The following is a 27,481-nucleotide window of genomic DNA, read 5'->3' as shown; positions in this document are numbered from 1 at the left end:
TCTCTTTCGTCCATCCCGGTGACACAGCTAACCTTGGGATGTAGGAGGGTCCGCAGGAGCCAAGGCACCTATGCTGAAAAGCTTTCCACTGGACGCAGGCTCCTCCCTTCTGCATCCCATCATGCTTTAGTTCGTTTTAGATGCCCACAGGAGATGGTTCTATGCTGATCGGCTGCTGCTGCAGCCGGCTTTTTTTCTGGATTTTTGACTACAATAGCTAGGTTTTTTATTGTTTTATTAACTTAGTGCAGGTTTTTTTCCCCAGTGTGCTGCTTCTGACAGAAGCGCTGCAAACTGAGAGCACAGCAGAGGCTGACAGTGCTCTGTGTGCAGGTGTGGGCTGTCTGCACCCACTGCACAGGGCTTAACCCCAGCTTTGCTAAGGTTTGCCTGGGCCCTGGGAGCGTCTGGAACCGGCTCCTTGCTTAGAAGGGGATTGTGGGGGATGGACCTCCTGCGATGGCAGGCGCCATCTTGGAAGGGTTTATAGACTGAAATCCCACTAGGGAGGTGAAGTTTATTACAGGTGTCCGGCGCAGCTGGACGACTCCAAGTGATCCCATAGTGAAGGAAGGCACTGGAGGTGAGGAGAAACACTTGGCTAAAGGGGGAAAGGCGCCAATTCTGGTTTCCTACCCCGCTGAAGCAGGGACTTGGTCCCTTGCTACTCTGTGTGCGGGCGCCATTTTCTCTCCAACTGCGGAGCTGAAGCCTGGCTGTTTCTTCCAAAAGTACACAGGGTGCTGGTTTCCTACCCCACTGAAGCAGGGACTTGGTCCCTTGCTACTCTGTGTGCGGGCGCCATTTTCTCTCCAACTGCGGAGCTGAAGCCTGGCTGTTTCTTCCAAAAGTACACAGGGTGCTTTTTCTCCTGGAAAGCGCTATCTCTGCTGACACTGAGGTCACTTACAGCAAGCAGATAAGTACACTGTATACATTGCTTTGTGCTTTGCCTGACATTGTGCACAGTTGGTTATAATGACTGACACAGGTGATGGTGCTGCTGCTGTGGGGGGGGTCTGAGCAACAAGAACCTGTGTGGTCTGCTGCGTTGGGGAGGTCTATGAATGCCTTGACTGAGGTTCTTAATAGGCAGCAGGATAACTTAATTAAGTCTCCTGGCCCTAGTTCTTCCTCCCAGACTTCTATGGGATCCATTGCTCCTTTGCAGGTCATTAAGGACACTGTGCAAGTTATCCATAAGATAAATTCCCTTATGGAAAAGTTTGTAAAACCCCATGAGAGTCCTTTCTCCAGACGGCCTTCAGCTACACCTCCTCTGTTGTCCTTAGATTCAGATGATGATGATGATGGTGGTGGTGGTGTTTGTACAGATGAGGGGTTTGTACCCCTTTCCCTTCTCTGCTCCAAACTATACATGTTAAGATCTTTTAGTCTATCCAGGTAAGTTTTGTGATGTAGGCCATGAACCATTTTAGTTGCCCTTCTTTGTACACTCTCCAATGTATTTATATCCTTCTGAAGATATGGTCTCCAGAACTGGACACAGTATTCCAGATGAGGTCGTACCAATGACCTATGAAGTGGCATTATTACGTCTTTTTTTCTGCTACTTATTCCTCTCCCTATGCAACCAAGCATCTGACTAGCCTTCCTCATTGCTTTGCTACATTTGCTTTCTTGCTTTTAAGTCACTTGAAATAGTGACTCCTAGATCTCTTTCCTCCTCAGTAGTTCCATTATAGTACCCTTGATACTATATTGAGCCTTTGGGTTTTTGAGTCCCAAGTGCATCATTTTGCATTTTTTAGCATTAAACTGTAGTTGCCATTCTCTTGACCAATTCTCAAGTTTACTTAGATCATCAGTCATTTGATTTACCCCTCCTGGTGTGTCTACTCTGTTGCATATCTTTGTATCATCTGCAAAAAGGCATTCTTTCCCTTCAATACCATTTGCAATGTCACTAACAAAGATATTAAAGAGCACTGGTCCAAGTACAGATCCCTGGGGTACTCCACTGGTAACATGTCCCTCCATTGAATGCACTCCATTTACTACAACTGTCTGTTTCCTATCCTGCAACCAGGTTCTTATCCATTTAATTGTTTTATAATCCAATCCCACACTTTCAAGTTTATTTAGCAGCCTTGGATGTGGGACAGTGTCAAATGCCTTACTAAAGTCTAGATATGCCACATCTACAGCCCCCCCCCCCCCTTCATCTAGTATTTTGGTCACGTAGTCAAAAAAGTCAATGAGACTTGTTTGGCATGATCTCCCTGCAGTAAAACCATGCTGTTTTGGATCCTGTAAGTTGTTTAATTTAAGATATTCCACTATTTTTTATTTTAATAGTGTTTCCATTATTTTCCCTACTACTGATGTAAGGCTCACTGGTCTGTAGTTACTTGCTTCTTCTTTGCTTCCGCTTTTGTGCAGTGGAACTACATTTGCTTTTCTCCAGTCCTCTGGAACTGCACCTGTATCTAGTGACTGGTTGAATAAATCTGTTAATGGCGCTACCAACACATCTTTTAGTTATTTTAGTATCCTTGGATGCACTCCATCTGGCCCCATTGATTTATCCACTTTCAGTCTTGAAAGTTCTGTTAGGACTTTCTCCCTAGTAAATGTACCTCCATCTACCTTATTTTTATGAATGCCCTTGCAACTTAACTGTGGTCCCTTCCCTTCTCCTTCTATAGTGAATACAGAGCAAAAGTAATTATTTAGATGATCTGCAATTGCCTTGTCTCCCTCCACCAAATTCTCAGTGTCTGTCCGCAGTCTTATTATTCCTCCATTTGATTTTCTCCTTTCACTTATATACTTAAAAAAAGTTTTGTTTCCTTTATCTTCCTTTTTCTCCTCAGCTTGTGCCTTGGCACGCCTGATCACTTTCTTAGCCTCTTTGCGTCTGGCAAGATACACTTCTTTGTCATTATTATTTTGAGTCTGCTTGTATGTCCTAAAGGCCATCTTTTTTGCTTTTACACTAGTTGATACCTCTTTAGTAAACCACACTAGCTTCCTTTTCCTGGTACTTTTCTTAACCCTTTTGATACAAAGGTCCGTTGCCTTTAGTATTGCACTTTTTAATTTTCTCCACCTCTCCTGCACTCCTTTCAAGTTCATCCAATCCGCTAATGAGTCGCTTAAACATCTCCCCATTTTTGCAAAGTCAGCCTTCCTAAAATCCAACACCTTAGTTTTTGTGTGACTGGAGTTAGACCCTGCCTTGATACTAAACCATACTGCTTGATGATCACTGGATCCCAGGTTCTCACCCACATATATGTCTGATATCCTGTCACCATTTGTGAGTATTAAATCTAATATTGAGTCTTTGCGAGTAGGCTCCCTCACCAATTGCTTAAGAGAGGCTCCCTGTAGGGAATTTTGAAATTTGCCACTTGTAGATGATCTTGCAAAATACTCCTCCCAATTCACATCAGGTAGATTAAAGTCTCCCATGATTATGACTTCTCCCTTTAAAGCCATTTTAGTGACATCAAGCAATAGGCTCCTGTCCAAATCCTGCCCCTGGCCTGGTGGCCTATAGATGACCCCAGAATGAATAATGTCCTTCTCCCCCATTTCTATGGTCACCCAAAGGGCCTCAGTTTTTTCTTCAATGTTTTGTATTAAAGTAGCATTTATGTTTTTCTTTACATACATTGCTACCCCTCCTCCGATTCTTCCCATTCTGTCCTTCCTAAATAAATTGTATCCTGGTATAGCTACGTCCCAGCCATGGTTCTCATTACACCATGTCTCTGTGATAGCCACAATGTCTAGGTCATCCCTTGTCATTATTGCAATTAGATCAGGAATTTTGTCTCCTAGGCTTCTAGCGTTTGCACACATAGGCCCTTATTCTGGTTGGTGCGGTATTATCCGCGTGCGTTCGTGCCGCCGATGTTTTGTGTCTGCGCATGTGCAGATGCGTCTCTGCGCATGTGCGAGCCGGACGCACGGCCACATTCCGCATGAAATGTGTACACTACGAACAGGGGGGTGGAGAGGGGTGTGAAGGGCTGTTTGGGCTCATTACCATATGTTTACACCCCACGTTTCATGGGCGTTCCCATGCAAACGCTGGGCGTACGTATGGTAATGCGGCCGTGACGCACGTGTAGGGGGCGGACATATGACATTGCCGGATGTCAGCTGCCCGCCCAGATCCCTGCTTTTGCACGGAGAAATGCCCGTGTGGTCTGAGGTTGCGGGAGCTGGCGGACCACTCGGCCCTGCATTCGATGTTCTGCGACCATCGAATGATGGGGGAGGTTCCCTGAGATGGAGGAGGTGTATTCGTGAGAAATACACGTGCGGTCCGTTCGGACATCTTCTTACCGCGTACGGACGGAGTTGGCGATCCGTATGGAAGGCGGGGTTTAGGACGCACGGTGCTGGCCGCATATTCGGATCCGGCCGCACCGATCAGAATAAGGGCCATAGTTTTAAAAAATTTTGCCTGTGCATCTGTTATTCCTAGCCATGTTCATACAGTACAAAATCGAAATCTAAAGTTGAAATTACCTGTTTGATGATGTTGTTCAATGTCTGTTTTTATTTTTTACTGTTCAGAAAAGCTGCAGGTCACTAATTCTAAGAATATAGTGAGTCTGTTCAGGTCAGGCTACACCTGAACACTAACGGCCAAATGGTCAAAGGAGATAATTTGCACTGTGTTTGAGTAGACATCAGGCAGAATGCAACACTAAACTATGCTTCACTGAACAACTTCCCCAAACAAGTAATAACAATTACAATCAATTCATTAAATCAGAACTTTTCAAATCATACAAGAGTTTGCATAACACAGAAATAAAGAGAGCATATTGGAGATGAATTACATACTCTTGAGGTATCAATGCAGTCCATGTGTGTTTTTGTTGATTTGTAGTTGTTTGCCTTCAGTTTTCCTTTGGTGTAACGCAGGTATAACGCTCGTAGTTATGACTCTGTTTTCCAACTTTAAAACGACCCACTTCAATACAGGGCCACAGCTAAACTATGGCCACAGCCGTATGCAATGACAACTAAAATACTCTACCAAGGCCTTGTTTCCAATTTCCAATAATTGGAATCTACACCCTCAGTCCCCACCCCCTGCTATACAGAGCAATAAAAGTGGCTTACAAAAACAGTTCTGGCATTCCAGGATACTATATCTCCTTTAGAATAAATAACGTGAATTTTGACTCAATCCGTGTGTCATAGTGTGAATTTTGGCTCAGTCGGTGTGAATTTTTGCTCATTCCATGTGGCATAATGTGTAAGAGGCAAGTATATATAAAGAGGTTACTGTTTTGTTGCATGATTTGTATAAGGGGTATATGGGGTCCGGTATGATATGCTGGCAGTCGGAATCCCGGCGGTCGAAATCCCGACGCCGGAATCCCGACCTCCGCAATGCCCACAAGGGGGGGCTGTGGATCGCTTCCCCTTGCAGGGGACACCCATAAAGGGACAAAGTGCATTGCAGTGGTCGGGATTCCGGCATCTTTATTTTGACCGCTGAGATTCCGACCACCGGCATATTGACCGCATCCCGGTATATGGTGTGGTAAACTTAGGTGACCACATAAAAGGTGCTGAAATGTTGTCTATCAAGTTTTGTCTTTCAGTATTCTTTTTATGACTGGAGTGCCGCCTCACCCCGCAAGTATCTTAGGATCTTAGGAGATCGGCATCCTGCGGGTGCACCTTTTGGAGGGCACCCGCCAATATATCTTCCTGCATTTTTCCTATGCCAACCCCCTGCTTTTTCTCTTACATTGTTATGGGATACAGGGAAGTCGTTCATAACGATGGGGAAAAGAGGATATCCGAAGGAGACAGGCACATATAAAACTTTATACTGGGTGTACTGGCTCCTCCCCTCTGCTCCCCTCCCTCTAGTCAGTTTGAGAAATGTGCCTCAGGAGAAGCACGCATCCGGAAGAGCTCCAGAGAGTTTTATCTTCAGTTTAATTTCTTTATTATTTTGGGGCTGCTGTTTGGACTTAACAGTAGTCCTGCGTCGTGGGAGACTAGGGGAAGGGTTCAGCTGCAGGCCACTTCATGGTACCGAGCTGTCCTTGTCAGAGGACCACCGTCCTGCGTGGGTGATGTTACCGCGGGCATTGCAATGCAGCGCGGACACCTCTGGCATGCCGCACACCCCTAGTACAGTCTGAAGACGTCAGTGGTGAGTATTACCCCGGGGTCCCCCGCCGTGGGGTCCCCGGGTAACGGTGCGGCAAGATGGCGGTATCGGTGGTGCCCTGCACAGGGACCGCGCAACCCCCTGCCTACACTGGGACAGGGTACTGCCTCCTGTATTGTCCAGGGCAGTTACCAGAGAGGTTTGGACATTTTTCAATGTCAGTCTCAGTATAAAACGCAGGTAAGCTCCGGCGCCATTACGCTGGGCGGAGCTTACCCAGAGTGGGACCATAGCTCTGTGAGGGCGCCAAAACCTGCTTCCTGCTTCTTCCCTGGCTGCTGGAAATGCCATTGTACTGCTCCAGACACTCCTCAGCGGTGTGGAACAGAGGAAATCTGCTTGCAGAGACAGCTTCAGGTTTTCAGCGCTTGTGTACTTGTACACATGCCTGCATACACTGTAAAGTACTGTTAAGATTACTGTACTGTTTACCAGCTCTTAAAATTGGAGAGCTAAGGTTGTTTGGTGTATTGGTCCTCTCCATTACCCTCTGTACACCACCCCACTAGCTTGTTAAGCTATACAAAATCAGATAGTAACTACACATAGTAATTATCTGTATAAATCACACTGCATTTCCACTGTGTTTGCTCTGTGTGTATGGGGAGACTGTTGTTTGTCACAATGGTGAGGAAACTTACATGTATGGTGTGCAGTGATAAGTTTGTGCCAGCATCTTCATCACAAGTTACTTGTGGGCCATGTATGTCCCCACAAAGTAGTGGGGTTCCCCCACAACTTACTGGGCAGCAGAGTAGCACACAGGACAGCTCACAGGAGCCTGCCTGGGCAGCAGGGATGAAATCCATGCTTGAAACTGTAACTACACAGTTAACTGCTACAGCAGCACAGACCCAGAGAGTGCAGAGGGAGCTTGCTATCCTCTCTGCCAGAGTTGATATAATAACTCCTACCCCTGGGGATACTCGTAAGAGAAGTGCCCCCTCTCAAACCCTGGAATCTGGGGCAGATGGTGGGGATGGTGATGATGATATTGGAGATGCAGATGCGGATGATGAGGAGCCTGATGCTTCACAGTCACTGCTCCGGGGCACAGAGCCATTAATTATGGCAATCAGGGAGGTGTTGGACCTTCCCTTAGCTGAGTCCTCTGAAGGGGATGCTTTCTTTGCTACTCATAAAAAGCAACAGGTTGTTTTCCCTGAGCAGTCTGACCTGGAAAATACTTTCAAGTCAGCATGGAAAAACCCAGAAATGAGGTTTAAAGTGGCTAAGAAATTTAGAGCCACGTTCCCTTTTGATCCTGCGGGACGCAAGGTGTGGGAGGAGCCACCGGAGGTTGATTCTTCTGTGTCTCGCCTAGCAAAAAAGATGGTGCTGCCAGTACCAGGGTCGTCTTCACTGAAAGACGCCACGGACAGGAAGGTTAAAATACCCTTAAGTCCATTTTTACTGCTAGTGGCGCGTGTCAGCGTCCTGTCTTAGCACGTTGTTATATGGCTAAGTCTATATACACGTGGGCCTCCCAGATCCAGGAAGGTCTTCTGGGTGACATGACAGTAGCGCAGGTGTCTGAAAAATTACACCATATTCAGGACACTGCTAAAGTTCTGTGTGAAGCGCAGAAGGAGTTAGGAGCCATTAACGGCCGTAACTCAGCCATGGCGGTGTCGGGACGCAGATCCCTCTGGCTGCGGCAGTGGGTAGCTGACGCTGACTCCAAACGGAGTGTAGAAAACCTCCCCTACACAGGCAGCAGGTTGTTTGGGAGTGATTTAGATGAGTTAATCTCTAAAGCCACAGCAGGGAAGTCCACATTCCTGCCATCAACCCCACAGGCGCCCAAGCGTCCTTTCCAATCTCACTCCCAGCAGTCCTTTCGGGCAAGTAAATTCCGTCCAAAGGCCAGGGGTGGCTCTAATGCTACCAGAGGTTCCCGAGGTAAATTCAGGAAGCCTTCTGCTTCAGCCACCACAGAGCGGCCATCCGGGGCAGCTGCAGGTAAACCCGCAGCATGACGGTGGGGCTCCACCAATAGCTCCGGCCGAAGTGAGAGCCAGACTGGCGTTCTTCGGCCATGTTTGGGAAGCCTCGTGCCTAAATTCTTGGGTACAGGCTCTTATTACGCAAGGCTACAAGCTGGAGTTTGCAGTACAGCCACCTCAGAGGTTTTTCAAATCAGGCCTCCCAGCGTCCCCAGAGGACCAAATGGTTTTGCAGCAAGCAATCCAAAAACTGGTTCAAGCCAGGGTGATAGCCCCGGTCCCTCCCCTGGAGAGGGGGCAGGGCTATTACTCAAATTTATTTGTAGTCCCAAAACCGGACGGGTCAGTACGGCCGATACTGAACCTAAAATCCCTGAACCCTTTCTTGACTGTTACCAAGTTCAAGATGGAGTCCTTGCGGGCCGTCATAGCGGCACTGGAGGAGGGGGAGTTCTTGGCGTCCTTGGACGTGAGGGACGCCTACTTTCACATCCCAATATGGGCCCCTCATCAAAAATATCTGAGGTTTGTGCTGCTGAACGATCACTATCAGTTCCGCGCACTGCCATTCGGCCTGTCCTCAGCCCCGCGCATATTCACCAAGGTGATGGCGGAGATGATGGTGGTTCTCAGGAAACAAGGGATTTGTGTGATACCATACTTGGACGACCTGCTGGTAAAGGCGCAGTCACCAGAGGAATTGCAGGCAGCCTTACAAATTACCAGGCAGACCCTGTCGGGTCATGGTTGGCTCCTGAATATAGCAAAGTCCTCTCTGATCCCTTCACAGAGACTCCAGTTCCTGGGGATGGTGCTGGACACGGCTCTCATGAGAGCCACAGGACAAAATTGTTGACATTCAACAGCTGGTCACAGACTTGTTGAAGCCCCCCCAGGTGACAGTGCACCAGTGCATTGTCCTATTAGGAAAGATGGTGGCCTCATTCGAGGCGCTTCAATTCGGGAGGTTTCACAGCAGGGTTTTTCAGCTCGACCTCCTGAGCAAGTGGTCCGGTTCACATCGCCAGATGCATCGGCGGATTGTGTTGTCATCTCGGACCAGACTGTCACTACAATGGTGGCTCCACACGCCCAACCTACTAGCAGGGCGTCGGATTGGCATCCAGGATTGGGTCTTAGTCACCATGGATGCGAGCCTACTGGGATGGGGTGCAGTGACCATGGGCCAGTCCTTTCAGGGCAAATGGACCCTATGGGAAACACGCCTCCACATAAACAACTTGGAGTTACGTGCTGTGTATTATGCACTTCTGAAGGCGGCCCCTCTCCTCAGCGGACAGGTGGTCCGCATCCAATCAGACAATGCCACTACTGTGGCGTTTCTGAACAGGCAGGGCGGGACCAAGAGCAGACCCTGCATGCGGGAAGCAACAAAGATCCTGTCCTGGGCAGAGAGTCACTGTCAGGCTCTTTCTGCCATATTCATACCCGGGGTGGACAACTGGGAAGCAGACTTCCTCAGTCGCCACGAGCTCCATCCTGGGGAATGGAGTCTACACCACCAGGTGTTCAGTGCCCTGGTGGCTCGGTGGGGGACCCCACTAGTAGACTTGATGGCATCAAGACACAATTGGAAAGTATCCAGATACTTCTCCAGGGCGAGAGACCCTCAGGCAGAAGGAGTGGACGCCCTCTCCATACCGTGGACGTTCAACAGCCTGATTTATGTCTTCCCACCGATTCCCCTTGTGGCTCGGGTGTTAAGGAAGATAAGAAGAGACGGAGCCGAGGTGATTCTGGTGGCTCCGGACTGGCCACGAAGAGCGTGGTACCCAGATCTACTAAGTCTTCAAAGGGACTCGTGGCGCCTACCTCTGCAAAGAGACCTGCTCATGCAAGGCCCGTGCGTCTTCCAGGCCTTTGAACAGCTACGTTTGACGGCCTGGAAGTTGAGCGGCAGATCCTGACACAGAAGGGATTTCACACTTCAGTCATCAGAACTATGACAAGTGCAAGAAAACCGGTATCGGCTGCACATTACCACCATATCTGGAAGAGATATGTGGGTTGGTGTGAACAGAAAAAGTTTACTCCATCAGAGTTTAAACTGGAAAGATTTCTCAGATTTCTTCAATCTGGTCTGGACCTGGGCCTACGTTTAGGCTCCTTGAAGGTGCAGGTATCTGCACTATCTGTCTTTTTCCAAAAGAAGCTGGCTAATATACCTGAAGTGCAGACATTTCTGCAAGGAGTATTGCATATACAGCCTCCTTTTGTGGCCCCTACTCCTCCATGGGACTTGGATGTCATTCTGACATTCCTAAAATCCTCCTGGTTTGAGCCATTGGAGGAAATTGAATTGAAATATCTGACATGGAAGACGGTGGTCTTACTAGCCCTAGCTTCGGCTAGGCGGGTCTCTGAGCTAGGGGCATTAACTTGCAAGAGCCCATACTTGATCTTCTATGAAGACAGGGGAGAATTACGCACTAACCCGCCTAAAGTGGTGTCTGCGTTCCATGTGAACCAGCCAATTGTGGTTCGTGCTAGTGGGCCTCATTCTGAGGTGCCAACATCTTTGGATATGGTAAAGATTCTCCGTGTCTACATCAGGAGAACAGCGAGAATTCGCAAGACTGATGGACTGTTTGTCCTCTATGATGCCCAAAAGATCGGGCGTCCTGCTTCTAAGCAGTCTATTGCACGTTGGATCTGTGCAACCATTAAACAGGCTTATGTGGTAGCAAAGCTTCCTATGCCTGCTGGGGTGAAAGCCCACTCAACTTGTTCAGTGGGGACATCCTGGGCGGCTGCCCAAAGAGTGTCGGCCTTACAATTGTGTAGAGCCGCCACATGGTCAGGCCAACACATTTTTGTCAAATTTTACAAATTTGATGCTTTGGCCACTGAAGATACTCAGTTTGGGCAAGCGGTGCTGCGGCAATCTCCGCACAATCCCACCCGTTCTGATGTCTTTGGTATATCCCCATCGTTATGAACGACTTCCCTTTATCCCATAAGAATGTAAGAGAAAATAGGATTTTAATACCTACCGGTAAATCCTTTTCTCGAAGTTCTTATGTGATAAAGGGCGTTCCTCTCTGTGCGGAGTTTTTGCCTTACTCACTTTGGTGAGATATGGACCAATACTGGGTCCTTCTGTTACCTTTTGTTCCTTGCGGGCATAAGGGTGTAGGTTACCAAGGTAACCTTACTGTTTACACCGTGTACCTTAGCTGTTCACGAGTGTCTGTTGTCACTTAGGTGATAGTTCTTAATAAGATGTTCCAGTTGGAACACAGTTCTAAAAGTTGTCAATGATTGAAATGTTCTAAGGCCCTGAGACTTCCCATGTTCTGTGGTCGCTACAGTGTTCTATGTATGTTGAATGTATGTTGGGTGTGCTGGATGAATCTCACCACGGTAAATATTACACACATTCCTCTCATATTGTTCTTCTCCTTCGGCACAGTTTCTATTAACTGACTAGAGGGAGGGGAGCAGAGGGGAGGAGCCAGTACACCCAGTATAAAGTTTTATATGTGCCTGTCTCCTTCGGATATCCTCTTTTCCCCATCGTTATGAACGACTTCCCTGTATCCCATAAGAACTTCGAGAAAAGGATTTACCGGTAGGTATTAAAATCCTATTTTCCAGGCATATATAATTAGTTGAAAGTATTTACACAAATAGAGACCCATGAGCAGACCGCCCAACCAGAACACTGGTCAAGCCCCCCACATTATTAGGCGCTGGCCACAACCCCTATTATTGCGCATAATAGGCCCTTGATAATTTTCAGCTCCATGCCCATTTAGACCTTAATCTGGCTCTGATACCTGAGCTGTTTCTGTGCTATGTCTTCTCCTGAATCCTGACTGGAATGGATCATAACTGTCATGGGTTGACAGGTGGGTCTCTAGTTGAGTTGCAACCACTTTCTCAATAACCTTTCCTAGAAAAGGAAGATTTGATACTGGCCTGTAGTTGGTCATGCAGTCAGGGTCTAAATTTTTACCTGAGGTTCAATCCTTTTTGCAGGGCGTTACCAGGGTAAAGCCTCTATATAGGCAGCCGGTGGCACCTTGGGATTTATCATTGGTTCTGTCAGTGTTGCAGAATCCTCCTTTTTGAACCGTTAAGGTCAGCTGACTTTAAATATGTTTCTCAGAAATTGACCTTTTTGTTAGCCATTGCTTTGGCTAGACGTGTTTCGGAGTTAGGAGCTTTGTCCTGTAAATCTCCACATTTAGGGCTGTGCTTCGAACAGTACCTAAGATTTTGCCAAAAGTGGTTTCTTCCTTTCATTTAAACTAGAGATGAGCGGGCCCGGATCTCCGGGATCCGCCAGATCCGAATATCGTGATCCGAGTCTGGATCCGAGCCGGCTCGGGAGTTCCCGCCTAAATTCCGGACCAAAAACGAGGCAAAACGTCATCATCGCGCTGTCGGAATCTCGCGGGATCTGGATTCTATATAAGACGCACGCGCGCCCCGCCATCTTTACTCCAGCATAGGAGAGGGAAGAGGGTGGTTGTGCTCTGTGCTGTGCTATAATAATAACATATTATTTTGCTGCTGCTCACTCGATTAGGGTCTGCAGGGGCTGCTGTACACAAGTCCAGTGTACAGGGGCTACAGTGGCCAGTGTACAAGGGGCTGTACAGGGCCTGTGTCCAGTGTGACAGGGCCTGTGTCCAGTGTGACAGGGCCTGTGTCCAGTGTGACAGGGCCTGTGTCCAGTGTGACAGGGCCTGTGTCCAGTGTGACAGGGCCTGTGTCCAGTGTGACAGGGCCTGTGTCCAGTGTGACAGGGCCTGTGTCCAGTGTGACAGGGCCTGTGTCCAGTGTGACAGGGCCTGTGTCCAGTGTGACAGGGCCTGTGTCCAGGGGCTGTGTACAGGGCCTGTGTCCAGTGTGACGGGGCCTGTGTCCAGTGTGACGGGGCCTGTGTCCAGTGTGACGGGGCCTGTGTCCAGTGTGACGGGGCCTGTGTCCAGTGTGACGGGGCCTGTGTCCAGTGTGACGGGGCCTGTGTCCAGTGTGACGGGGCCTGTGTCCAGTGTGACGGGGCCTGTGTCCAGGGGTTGTGTCCAGTGTACAGGAGCTGTGTCCAGAGGCTGTGTCCAGTGTACAGGAGCTGTGTCCAGAGGCTGTGTCCAGTGTACAGGAGCTGTGTCCAGAGGCTGTGTCCAGTGTACAGGAGCTGTGTCCATTGTCCAGGGGCTGTGTCCAGTGTGACGGCTGTGTCCACTGTACAGGAGCTGTGTCCAGGGGCTGTGTCCAGGGTGACGAGCTGTGTCCAGTGTCCAGGGGCTGTGTCCAGTGTCCAAGGGGCTGTGTCCAATGTCACAGGATGTGTCCAGTGTAAAGTAAGAAAAATAATTTTTGGAGGAGGAAATAGTGGGAGATCAGCAACCTGATAGAAGTGCTGAAGCTTCTACCACCAGTCATGACCAGGCCGATACCTCTTTGTATTTTTTGCTCTTTGGAGCATTTCTCTTTTTTTGGGATAGTTTATTAAACTGCCACCCTGTCTGCCCCTGCAGTGCCGCTCTGCTTCCTAGATGTGCCAGGTTGGAAGTGTAAGGTCCACATGTATGTGATGCCCACTGCTGTCGCTTAGCTTAGTCATCCAGCTACCTCGGTATATATACCCTTTTGGCCCAACTACAGTAAATGAAAACAATTTTGTGAGCTGTGAAGTGATCAAAATTGACTAGAAATGAGTGGAAACTAATGTTATTGAGGTTAATAATACTTTAGGGGCAAAAACAGGCCCAAATTCGGTTATTTTAGCCATTTTTAGCATTTTTTCATAAAAATCCAAAACCAAAACCCACAAGGGTGGTTTTGCCAAAACCAATCCAGATCCAAAACACGAAGGGAGATCCAGATCCAAAACCAAAACCCGAAAAAGTGGCCGCCGCACATCTCTAATTTAAACCAGGAGATTGTGCTCCCTGTCTTTTCCCCTCTAGAAGGGGCAAAAAATATGGACAGATTAGGGAAGTTGGACGTAGTTCGCGCCTTGCAAGTTTACGTGGAAAGGGTAAAGGACATCCACAAAACAGACCTGTTGTTTGTTTTGTATGATGTGCAGAAGAGAGGATGGCCTGCTTCTAAGCAGACTATTGCCAGATGGTTAAGGTCAGTGATTGCCTTTGCTTACACCAAGGTACTGTTCCTTCTCGAATTAATGCACATTCCACCAGGTCAGTTGCTTCCTCTTGGGCTGTGCGTCATGGGACTATGGCGTAGCAGTTGTGCAGGGCTGCCACTTGGTCCTCTGTTCACACCTTTAACAAATTTTACAGGTTCCATGAGTTCGCGTCGGAGGACGCTTCATTCGGACGGGCAGTGATGAGAACTGGCAGTCTGAGCGTACCCTCCCAAAGGACCGGCTCGTGAACGTCCCAAGGTTAGCTGTGTCACCGGGATGGACAAAAGAGAAAGGATTTTTTTTTTGTAAGAACTTACTGTTCGAATCCCTTTTCTCTGATTCCATCCCGGTGACACAGCGATCCCTCCCCTATGCTCAGTAAGTCATACCATTCATGTGTGTCATGTTATGGTTATACGATTGTGCATATAAGCAGGGCCATCTTAACAGCAGTGTAGGCCCTTGGGTAAAGAAATGCACTGGGGCCCTTACCCATTATCCCCTCCTAGGGGTGGGGGGTGCTATCAGCAGCTTTGATGTCCCACGGGTGGCAGGGGGTGCTCTATCTTCCACTTAACATGAAGAACCTGGAGCAGTAACTTCTGCTAATTATTCCTTTACTGCACAGGTAGTGGGAGGGAGAACACTAATTTGTGGAAGGGGGCATTGAGCTGAATGAAGGGTCCCTTGTAAATGAATTCCAGGGAGATAGGGGGTGTTTTATATGCAGTGGAGGGTTGGATAATGGAGTGGGCTTAATATTCATAATTTTCCGGTGGAAGGGCAGCTTGTTTGACTGCAGATATCTCCATTATCTGGAAATCGATTTCTTAGCCTTCAATAGTATAAAAATCTAGAGTCCCACCTTTCAGAAGGTGCTGGGGACTTGGGGATCAGAGATCAGGACTGAGCCAGAGCAATCCATTGACAAAAATATAAAACTGTACACCAGACGTTTGGAGGTGGAGCAGGGACTGGCTGCTGGAAGGCTGATATCTCTGATTCTGGGAAAGATAAGAGTCCTAGCTTTTGGAATATACTCTCAGAAAATCTCTAAATTACATACAACCTGAGAAAACTGACTGAGAAGTGCAATTAATAGGTTGGATCTGGACTGCTGCTTTGAAGTTGGATATCTCTATTTCCCCAGGACCAATTTTCAAAATGGGTATCCCTGGAAAAAGGGGATCGTCAGCTATCAGTATAGGGCCCTTATACACCTGAGGCCCCTGGGCAAGTGCCCATTAAGCCTATATGAAAAGACAGCCCTGCATATAAGATGTTGGGCATTGTACTGAGTTGTGTATCCTAGTGTGCTTTTCAAGTTGAACTGAAGCATGAGCATGATGGGATGCAGAAGGGAGGAGCCTGCGTCCAGTGGAAAGTGTTTCCGAAGCCTTGGCTTCTGCGGACCCTCCTACATCCCGAGGTTAGCTATGTCACCGGGATGGACTCAGAGAAAGGGGTTTGAACGGTAAGTTCTTACAAAAATCCCCTTCTACTGCTTCATATGTTTTTTTTTTTATGCAGTTTTACATCTGTTAAAAGGCTCTCTGGGTCAATGGCAAGAAATAAACTAAAAGTACAACATGTTTTTCATTAGTGAATTAGTTAGGTCATGTATGATGGCATCAGAATGAATGTAAGTAGAGATCATCTCAGAATTGATTCTTTATAACACTATTTTGTGTTTCTTCTAGAATGTGGTAAAGCTCATGAGAGGTCTTCTTCAGTGTATGATGAGACAGGTAAATATGGAATGATCATCTCCTTACTACAGTGGTTCCCAAAGTAGGTGCTGTGGAGCCCGGAGTTTCTGGGATTGGTGGACAAAGACCAATTCAATTGATATATGTTCAATGTTATAGATAAAACCAGTGCTGGTGGCTGTCGATCATAAAATATGTGAACAAATTGAAGCGAATCCTGTCCCTCACCACATAACTGACCCTAAGAATGACATATAAATACAACTTCATTATTTACATTTTTTTTTCTGTAACAGACTTTTGGTCTTGAGGTGCCATCGAAAAAAGCTGATACTCTAGTCCTCTGTTATTCATAAAAGTTTGGAACTACTTCTCAATCATTTGTGCACATAATTGCTTACATAATTATGTTTTTACATGTGTTTTACATGCTTTTTATGTGTGTCGTGCATATGTGACACCAAACATAGTAGCAGAAAACTTAGTCATCTCAATGAAACCACATTGTCAACCCACTGAGATGTGATTATACAGTACGCGAGTTTTCACATGTGTTTGGATTAGGATAACTTGCCATTTATTTATTTTATTTTGCAGCTGGCTTTTAAAAAAACTCCAGATGGTATGCTTTGAAAGTGGTTTTGATGCATTTTTTAACAATTCTGAAATGCACAACATATTTTCTTTTTTGGCATATCACTGACATACTATGAATTGTGAATTTTTGATCATGTGCACTTTTCCATAGGTTTCCAAGATTGAAGAATTCAAATACAGTCAGAGTACCAAGGATTCACTACATGCAAAGTATAACACATGCACCTGTTCCATTGTGGTGGGAGACGACCAATGGGGCCACCTGCAGCTTGATGCGACTTCCATATATCTGCTGTTCCTGGCACAGATGACCACATCCGGTAACCGAACTTTGTGATATATTTTAGTGCAGTGTATAATAATAAAACTGCACTAAATAAGGGCATACAGTATGAGGGAATTCAACTGATCATGTTAAATTTGACAGCAATTTTTATGGTAACATCTACCTATTGTAGGCTAACATGCAAAAACAGAGATTTGGAAATTTATTCCAGATTTATAATGTTTTTTGCGATTGCAGCCGCAAAAACAAACGGCACTTACTGCAGATTCTGTTTCTCCTGTCCACGGCAGTTGAGACAAATTCCACAATCGTGCCGACTATTAGGATAATTGATTTACCCTGTGGATCATTTTGTCATGGTAATGTATCATGGCTAATTTGATTCCCCCATAAAGTTAGGACAAAAGTGTTTATTGTAATTTGTATATGCAGTTAAGAGTTTTTTGGATTGATCTGCACATGCACTTAATATAAAATATATCAAAGGGGACTTGTTATCATTTTGGCTTTGTTCTGTGTTTTTCCTATAAGCCTTTTTTATCTACTAGAAAGAGGTGTTTCTGTTATAACCTCTCCACTTTGCATAAAGTACTCTAACAAGACAGTGGCCAAGATGTAATGGGAGACGGTTTTTAGTGGCCTGGAAAAAACACTCACAAGTCACACATTAGATTAGAATGTCCGAATTTTTGCAGAGACATGACCAATTCAAAGATGTGCATCTTTAAAGCTCCAAATGTCAATCTTAACAGCATTTTAAAGTCGTACATAATTTGGGCGGATTAGTTTGGGTGAGTTCTAATGGCAATGTAAAAATGTACTTTTAAGCAAAACAATTACAGCTCACCTGTTACACATACACATTTAAAAAAATTAGGTACTTATTTCCTAGCACGGCGCCCGCGATTTTGATTGTATTGATCGGGTCGGAAAAATCGCGTCCATCGCATGCCAACCAAATGGCATGCGATGCGATCGACGCGATTTTTACTTTGGAATCAATGTGAAATGGTCCCTGAGACCCAATTTTACATTGATTTCAATGTAAACAACCCCAAAACCCCCCATTTTAATAGCTATCCCCCCCACCCGATGGGTGAAATGGCCCTCCATTGTTAATGGGCCGCGACCGACGCGATTTTTACTTTAAAAATCATTTAACATTATTCTCTATGGGGAAATCGCGTTGAGCGCGTCGGTCGAATTGCGGCCCATTATAATGTGCCGAGATGGATGCGATCAACGCGATTTTCTCTTTTACCGGCAAATAAACTGGTGATGACAGAAAATCGGGTCCATCGCGTCGATCGCATGCCTGAAGTACCTTAAACTTAAGATGGGATCAACCCGACGGGCGTCGTGCTAGGAAATAAGTACCAAAAATTATTTCTAACCTTAAATGTGAATAATGCTATGCGAATAGGACACACAAGCATCTTTTGCTGATTCGAATGTCTATAAACTGTATGTAATTGCAACTGAATCTGAATAAAAACTGCTGCTACAGTGTTTACCAAACAAACAGTGTAGCATTATTTGGTATGCAGATAGTCGCAATTACACACAAAATATAGATAAGCTGCATATCATTGTATATGACTGTATGTGCATACCACATAGAATATGAACATACAGTCAGGAACGCTAAGTATAATACCTGACAACATCGGTTATCAGGGCTAAGGGATGCTGGCAACGGTGCTTATAGGCTAATCCTGGCTGAACCTATTAGCAGCGATGAACCATTGGCACTTACAGAATATCCTCCATAATTTTACACTATATGGCTGTAAAACGTTGTACCGCATTTTTGATGCAGATACAGTCGCAAATACATACAGTATATACGGTAGGCATATTGTATATATTTCATACTCAGCAGAAGATGCATTTAACAGGAAAAAAATACAGTGCACAGTATATGAGCTCTTTTGACAGATCAAAATATATTTTTCTTTTTTAATATGAGAATTTTTTTTTAGTGTTTATTTGTTACAAATGTACTCCAAATTTTTTGCGTGCCAGTGTATTTATACTTTGGCAAACAAAACTCACCCAGAATAACCAGCTCTAAATATGTTTGTCTATATAGAGCTGATTTGTGTCCAAATTTCAAACTCAGCTCCCAGTATATCAGCCGAATGGTATGTAACATGGTGAAAACCTATAGATCCATTTTTTTTTTGCTGGCAACTCTTATTCAGAGCCGAAAGCTTCCAACTTTTCGTGAATTTGAAGGCTAAAACAATTAGCCGATTTTGTACAAGCAAATAAGTAGTTGGAGCTGTATGGCAATTTAATTCCGATCATTGATGCATTGAAATATTGAAATGTACAATTTTTAAATAATAATAATTGTATCTATTGTGTTTTTCTGACTTTAAATTTGCATAACCTACATTATTCTTAACTAATTTGGCAAATTCAAAAATGTAGAAAGATTAGTGCTTCCAAAGTTTTGTGGAAGGGCGGTGATCCCTCTATAAAGGCTGTAAAAATCTTTGGTTGATACATTATAGAACTTCGTATATAGATTAGAGATGAGTGGTTCGGATTCCATGGAAGATCATTGAGCACACATATCAGAGCTGTTTCTGTGCTATGTCTTCTCCTGAATCCTGACTGGAATGGATCATAAATGTCATGGGTTGACAGGTGGGTCTCTAGTTTAGTTGAGTTGCAACCACTTTCTCAATAACTTTTCCTAGAAAAGGAAGATTTGATACTGGCCTGTAGTTGGTCATGCAGTCAGGGTCTAAATTTTTACCTGAGGTTCAAACCTCCATGGAATCCGAACATCCCCGGCCTGACTGCCCACGAGCCACGCTCGCGAGTTTCCGGCTTTGTTCGGAAACCCGAGCGCGGCCGAACACGGAAATCTGGCGTCGGATTCTTGCAAGACGCTGAGTCTATAAAAGCTTGGCGTCCCGAGAATTCAGCGTCATTTCACACTCAAGCTTCCAGCTGCGCACAGCTCTGCTAGTTGTGCTGCGTGCAGGAGCCTGGTGGTGAATTTGAACTTGAATCATCAATCACTTGTCAGTTGTAACCATAGGCGAATCTAGAAATATGTTAATGGATGTTCCCAGACCACACACAATGGATTTGCGCACCCAAAGTGGGCGTGGCCTCATTTGAGGGGCGTGTCTTAACTAGGGCCAGCGGGGGACAGATTTCTGCACTTTTTAGTACTATCAAACTTGCCAGTATGATTACAGAGTGATTGGCAGGGGCCCAGGCAATCACTCTGGAATCATATTGGCAAGTTCTATAGTATAGGTAACATTATACCTACTAGTATACATCAACAGCAGCACTATTTCTAAAGAGAAAACCACAGAATATCTGGCTGCTGGCAATTTAAGCCTCAATCAAACCACTCTGGTGTGGAGGGAGACAGGCTGAGGTGCAAAACTCCCTTACTTTTTCTGTCTGTGCCAGGACTGCCAATCCCCACCGTGTGCCACCCGGACCCTGCACGCAGCAGCAGCAGAGGACAGATGAAGGGAGCCGTCCGGCGCTCACACTCTGCAAAGGACTATGGGAGGAGCTGCGTGCAGCCCTCACCTGGCCATGTTTTTGGTGGGATAAAATGTGCAGCGGCATTGTTTCTATGTTAAGGTGCAAGGTAATGGGTGGTCTGGTGCACCCAGTGACCACCCCTTAGATTCACCAATGGTTGTCACATCAATCATTTTGTGCAGTTCCGTGCAGACTGCAGAGGGGTTTGGGGTGTGCAGACTCAGGAGTGTTGTGCAGTGCAGACTAGAGGGGTTTGTGCAGAGGGGTGTTGTGCTGTGCAGAGGGGTTTGTGGCAGTGCAGTGCAGACTCAGCAGAGGGGTTTGGGTGCTGGATTATATAATATACTTATATTGTAGTCATTGTTCTGGTCGTGTGTTAGGCAGGCTGTCAGTCAGTGTAGTGGGGTACACAGGCATGCTTTCAGTCAGCTTTTTATTGTTAATTTTTTATTTTTTATTTTGGTGTGTGCGGCACTGCAATCCAATACACCATACATATATACTACTGTCCGAAGCAGAACAAGTTCTGTGTGTGTTAGTTATACCTCCATGGTCCAAAAATAAATTTTGCTGTTCTTAACTTTTTTGCTGTATACTGTACCCCAATAGTATACACCACAAGTTCCGTGTGTGATTTTTCTGCATCCATGCAGTGTTTTCCAAGCTGCACATTAAAAATAATTAAATTAAAAAAATCCTAATCAATTTTTCTTGTTTTTATTTATTCTTTGTGTGTACTGCACCCATAGTATATACTGTCAGAAGGTGGGGGTGTGATTGTTCAGCCTCCAAGCAGCGTTAACAAGAGAAGTTCATTGTTACTTTGTAATATCTCTTCAGTTACTGTAATATGTATCTCTGGTAATTAGAGAACCCACAAGATCATTTAGGATCATTGATTTTTTTTAACTTCAATATTTTTTATTGAATCCAATTTTAGGGGGGGGGGTTTACAGAGAAAAGAAATAGGGTAGTAGGGAGAGGAGGATCATTGATTTTTATTATTTTCTTTAGTATAATTCTATTTTAGACCGTCCCATATCCAATCCAATTCTCTTTTTCCCCTTATGTTCTAAGAGTAAAAGTATATATGAGAGAGGTCAGAAAAATAAGTTTTTTTTTTAATTTTATTTAATAAAATGTTTATGATAACTTTTATTTATCCTTGTCAAAAGCAGTTGTCCATGGAGTATAATGCCATCTCTAGGGGGTACATTTACTTATGTTGTTATGTTGCCCATGTAAAGCAATACAATTATTTCTATGATTTTCTAGGATGCAAAAGAGAAATGATAGACACAATATGGTTGCTATGGGCAACAACACTTCTTTTAATTTCTATAGGCTTTAGTAAATTTACCCCTAGGACTTATACACTGTAAATAGGAAAACATGTTGTGATCCTCCATCTTCTATAACTCTATGGTGGTGGCCTCAGTGTAGCAGGCTGAGGATGCGCAGCCTTTGGTGTAAATTTTTGCTGTCTCTTCAATGCATGCGTGCAGCAGCATCAGATCGCGTGCCAGGGGAAGTGAGCCCTTCTGGTGACAGTGAAGGTATCTATCTCTGGGGCCTGCTGGTGAAGCATGGTTAGCTGGGAACAGCCTACATAAAGACTGTTTTAACTAGGGAGCACTCTGTTAGTGCTGTTATAACTAGGCATGCTGTGGTTTTGGAGAAGATGCATACCTGAAGATATCATAGCATTACTAAAAGTGAGGCTCCACTACAGACTGTAGCACAAATAACCAACCTGACACCTTGCCAGCAGCTACTACTTTCTGACTCTCCTGAGTACCCCTACCGTTGGGAAACTAAACTAGAGCTGGTTAGGGATTGCATAGATTAGATTATTTTCCTTAAAAACTTTAACTGTGGACTTTCTCCGGATATAGTGTTCATTAATTCTTCTCTTCTGTCATGTTTGACATGTAACTCAAGGCCAAAAGCAGCCCATACACGCTGCTATGAGGGCGTGCTTTCCGTGCTGTACTAGCAGGGATTGCATTGCACTGCTGTGCATGCGTTGTGCATGCAATGCAATGTGATGAAACCTAAGTACAAAAAGTATGTGCAAGCACATACTTTTTGTACTGTGCGATGAGGTGCCGCGGGAGCGCGCACCTCAAAGCACACATCGGGACAGCACGCATAGCAGCGTGTATGGGCAGCATAAGAATCAAGAGCTTTTCTTATCTCTCTGGCTCAATAAAAATCATCTCTTTGGTCAAAACATCCATGAAGATTGTCACCTTTTTGCCAAATGGGTGGCATACATCAACCATAAAGGAGGGAAATAGGAGCTCTCTTATTTATTTATGAACAGTTTCTTATATAGCACATACATATTCCGCAGCGCTTACAAAGAAGGAAATCATCTGTGCACCTTTGGGAACTGAAATTAACTAAAGCAACTAAAATGGCAAATTCAGTGGACTGATCTTGCCAAAAATTGAGGAGAGATGGTGTCCGTTAAATATTGATATGATGGCATCCTGGATTTTTAGTGCTACAATTTGTAGCTCTATTGCTCCTCAGGTGAACATTGCTGAAACGGTGATGATGGGATCTACCCCTGATTTATTTGTTATTTTTCCAACTATGCATTTTCCAAAAAGTTGAAAATAAATGGAGTAAGGGTGCTGGTGATGGCGGCATAATGGACAAGACAGACGTGGTATATGGACAGTTTCTGGATGTTGGGTCAGTTGCGTTGAATATTTTATAGCCTTTTTTTTTTTTACAGTAGCATACTGTAGCAAAGATAAACAGATGTAGAGAGCATAGCATACATGTTTACAATGCAAGTTTGGGTTGCCTGGCTTTAGCAGTGTGAGAGTTGTGGTAATTATCCTTAAGGAAAAGAGATGATCCAACAGAGTAGTCAGGTCCGTGCCTTGAGGAAGAATTCTCTGAATAGGAGGCTTTTAAATATTACTTTGTTAATCTTGCTCCTTCCCTAAATTTGTAGAATGGTCTGCATAATAGGTTAAAACGGACTTCCTCAAAGCTTTGTACAGTTTCGGCAGTTTTATTGAAATTACAAATCTGACCAAAACAGGGAGGTGACGCTCTTTATTTAAAAAAAAAAAAAAAGAACTTTGGGTGGTGCTGCGTCATGATTTTGCACAAGGAGGCGGCTTGGTTAAGTAGTACCTCACCCAATTTGTGATTTCAGTACTATTGTACTGATTTCTGACTTTTTAATTAAATTTATGCCACATACTACAATAGAGAAACTGTGCTATATATGCTACCAATAATTCATCTGTTTTTTTTTAACATTTTTATAATGATTAATTTATTATATTTTATTATGGTAATTAAAATGTATTAATTGATTTACCGTTTTTTGTATTATTCAGCCAGAGTTGGCACAACCTTTTTTCTTCAATCTATCAAAAGATGCAAGTTGTGCCTAAGGGTTTTTTGTGAACATCAACCTTTTTGACCAGAAATGTACTGACCAGTGTTAACACATACCATTTCCCAAGTTGGCGGGTATGTGTGTATAATTAGGATAGGGGGAGGCAGCTAATTAATAATGTTTCTCTCTGATTCATGTGAGGCTTGGTTAGTATAATAAGTTTTCTGTAGTGTGTGGACATAAGATGGAGAAACGACTTTCTACAGTGCCTTAATCCTTTAATGGGTTCAAAGAAAATGATTGGTACTTGTTTCCTAGTACGGCGCCCATCGCCATCGCGTACCACTAATTAAGGTATGCGATGGGACCCGATTTTCGGGTCCTAAGAGCCAAACTGTACAATTTTAATATTGCATGCCATTACAATGATTTTTAATTGTACAGGCACCCTGATGAGTGATTACTATGTTAAATGCACCCCCATTGTTAACGCCACACCCACTATCAACGCCAACCCGAAGCGTGGTGAGCGCAGCGAGCCCACGAGTAGTGGCGGTACGCGCCCTCGACCTTTTCATACCCCCACTATCAACGTCGACATAGAGTTGATTTTATATAGTGTGGCGAGCGGACAAAGAATACATGTGAAGTTAAAGTAATCCGCGTCCCCTCGCGGGGCTCGCTGCGCTCGCCAAACTTTGGGACACTATATAAAATCAACTCCACGCCGACGTGGATAGTGGGCGTATGAAAAGGTCGGAGGACGCGTACTGATGCCCCACGCGGGCTTGCTGCGCTCTCCACGCTTTGGGTTAGCGTTCATAGTGGGGGTGGCGTTAACAATGGGGGTGCATTTTACATAGTAATCACCCATAAGGGTGTCTGTACAATTAAAAAATCAGGTCTCATCGCATGCGATGCGATCAAAACGATGGCGTAAGATGAAAATCGTGGGCACCGTGCTAGGAAACAAGTACCAAGACATTACATTAAAGTTTAAAAAATATTGGTTGTATTTTTTTTCTACTTTAGGTCTCCATATAATATACACGCTGGATGAAGTGAATTTCATACAAAATTTGGTATTCTACATAGAAGCAGCATATAAAACAGCAGTAAGTAAGAGCAATGTCTACAGAATACTCTAGCTTATCACACATAATTTCATCAAGTTCCTGTGTAATGTGCTCTGTATATTTATGTAGGACTTTGGAATGTGGGAACGTGGTGACAAGACAAATCAGGGTATCTCTGAATTAAACGCAAGCTCTGTTGGAATGGCCAAGGTGAGGAGTTACCACCTAAACCACCTACTATTGCAGTTTGCTTACTTGTATTTATATGACCCCCCCCCACTTCCCTGCATTTCTTAAAGGGGTGCACCTATGTTCTCTCTGCTCCCTACTTCTGTGTTCTGTACTCCTCCTGTTCTCCCTGCTCATGTGTTCTGCACTCATGTACTTTTTGCTTCTGTGTTCTGTACTCCTCCTGTTCTCCCTGCTCATGTATTCTGCACTCCTGTTCTTTTTCTTCTGTGTTGTTCACATACATTCTCCCTGCCCATGTGTTCTGCAACATTCTCTCTGCTCCATGACCTGTGTTCTGCACTCATATTCTCTCTGCTCCATGACCTGTGTTCTGCACTCATATTCTCTCTGCTCTGTGACCTGTGTTTTGCACTCATATTTTCACTGCACCTGTGTTCTGCACTTAGGTTCTCCCTGCTCCTGTGTTTTTCACTCATGTTCTTGCTGCTCCCTGCCCTTTGTTCTGTACTCATGTTGTCTCTGCTCCTGTGTTCTGCACTCCTTTTCTCTCTGCTCTTGTTACTGGGTTCTGCACTCATGTTCTCTCTGCTCCATGCTCTTGTGTTCTGCACTTCTTTTGTCTCTGCTCCCTGCTACTGTCTTCTTCTGCACTCCTGTACTCCCTGCTCTTGTGTTTTGCAATCCTGTTCTCCCTGCTCCTGTGTTTTGCAATCCTGTTCTCCCTGCTCCTGTGTTTTGCAATCCTGTTCTCCCTGCTCCTGTGTTTTGCAATCCTGTTCTCCCTGCTCCTGTGTTTTGCAATCTTGTTCTCCCTGCTCCTGTGTTTTGCAATCTTGTTCTCCCTGCTCCTGTGTTTTGCAATCTTGTTCTCCCTGCTCCTGTGTTTTGCAATCTTGTTCTCCCTGCTCCTGTGTGTTTAGCAATCTTGTTCTCCCTGCTCCTGTGTGTTTTGCAATCTTGTTCTCCCTGCTCCTGTGTGTTTTGCAATCTTGTTCTCCCTGCTCCTGTGTGTTTTGCACTCCTGTTCTCCCTGCTCCTGTGTGTTTTGCACTCCTGTTCTCCCTGCTCCTGTGTGTTTTGCACTCCTGTTCTTCCTGCTCCTGTGTGTTTTGCACTCCTGTTCTCCCTGCTCCTGTGTTTTGCAATCCTGTTCTCCCTGCTCGTGTGTGTTTTGCAATCCTGTTATCTCTGATCCCTGATCCTGTGTTCTGCACTCCTATTCTTTTTGCTTCTGTGTTCTTCTCTCGTATTCTCCCTGCTCATGTGTTCTGCACTCCTGTGTTCTGCTATCATCTTCTTTCTGCTTCTGTGTTCTGCACTACCATTTCCCTATTTTTTTACCTCATACTTTTTCATTCCCCAGGCTGCTCTGGAAACTTTGGATGAACTGAATTTGTTTGGTGCTAAAGGAGGTCCCCAGTCTGTTATTCATGTATTGTCGGATGAAATTCAACACTGTCGGGTACATTCATTGCTATGATTTTAATTTGCATGTGTTTCCAGTAATGCATGCAATTTATTGACAAACTCTATTTTTTTTTTCCAGTCTATTCTGCAATCCATGCTTCCAAGAGCCTCTACATCCAAAGAGATTGATGCTGGGGTTCTCTCTGTTATCTCATTTCCAGCCTTTGCTGTGGAGGATGCTCAGTTGGTGCAAATCACCAAGGAAGAAATAATCAACAAATTACAGGTATAACCTGACTTGAATATAAAATGTCTTCATTAATGAAGTTGTGAGGCGGCGTGCATTTGTGGAATGAAGATGGCAGTGTGAGTGTGATGAGATCAGATATGAAAGTGGGAGAGGAATGGGAGAGTGCTTTGTAAGTGAGTGTGAGGAACTTACATTTAATTTGTAAGAGGAAAGGAGCCTATGTAGGTCTTGTAAGAGAGAGGAGGTGGACATAGGACCTAATTTAGACCTGATCGCAGGATAACTGTTCTCAATATGGGCAAAAACATGTGCACTACAGGTGGGAAAATGTAATTTGCAAAGAGTTAAATTTGGGTTATTTTGTGTCTGTGCAGGGTAAATACTGGCTGCTTTATTCTTACACTGCAACTTATGTTTCGGTTTGATAACATGCCACCCAAATCTAACTCGCTCTGCACACTGGTTTTGTTCATTTTCTAGAAAAATATGACCTGCAATCTGAATTAGGTCCTGTTTCAAAGATATCTACCTCCAGGCAATGTCTACTGGCAGTCCGTTATTACAACAACACTGTTATTCAATTTTACATCTCTTTCACACCAAAATCCTGGATTCCACCCGGTATTTGGAACATGGTTCCAAGCCAAGTCGGATCCGGGTTTTACTTGGTTTACACTGTGCTGCCAACCTGCAGTGTAAACGGGGGCGGCGCTTGGAGATGGCCTTATCTCCAAGTGCCTGGACCGCCGATCGCTGCGAAGGGGCCTGCAAACACCACACTGGGGACAAGCCCAGCACCAAGGTAAGCTGCTGGACTTTCCCCAGCC

At 44.9% G+C, this 27,481-nt stretch overlaps 1 protein-coding gene across 10 annotated transcripts in view; it reads left to right on the top strand.

Moving 5' to 3' along the window:
- Nucleotides 1–27,481, top strand: part of PHKA1 (phosphorylase kinase regulatory subunit alpha 1) — a 295,837-nt gene that overhangs the window by 93,829 nt on the left and 174,527 nt on the right. For 9 of the 10 annotated variants that reach the window (XR_014460676.1, XM_083159090.1, XM_083159086.1 and 6 more), the window contains exons 4-9: nt 15,949–15,996; nt 16,706–16,874; nt 24,762–24,844; nt 24,935–25,015; nt 26,361–26,459; nt 26,544–26,690. Coding sequence is in view for 9 of the 10 variants with exons in the window: in XM_083159090.1 (XP_083015216.1) it covers nt 15,949–15,996; nt 16,706–16,874; nt 24,762–24,844; nt 24,935–25,015; nt 26,361–26,459; nt 26,544–26,690 (627 nt within the window). In the remaining variant the exon portion in view is untranslated. The remainder of the gene's footprint in view (nt 1–15,948; nt 15,997–16,705; nt 16,875–24,761; nt 24,845–24,934; nt 25,016–26,360; nt 26,460–26,543; nt 26,691–27,481) is intronic. The other variant, XM_083159094.1, reaches the window with a different exon arrangement.

This window comes from Crinia signifera, chromosome 9 (assembly GCF_055691185.1).
Source record: "Crinia signifera chromosome 9, ASM5569118v1, whole genome shotgun sequence".
Lineage (NCBI taxonomy): Eukaryota > Metazoa > Chordata > Amphibia > Anura > Myobatrachidae > Crinia > Crinia signifera.
This window is presented reverse-complemented; position numbering and strand designations above follow the sequence as displayed.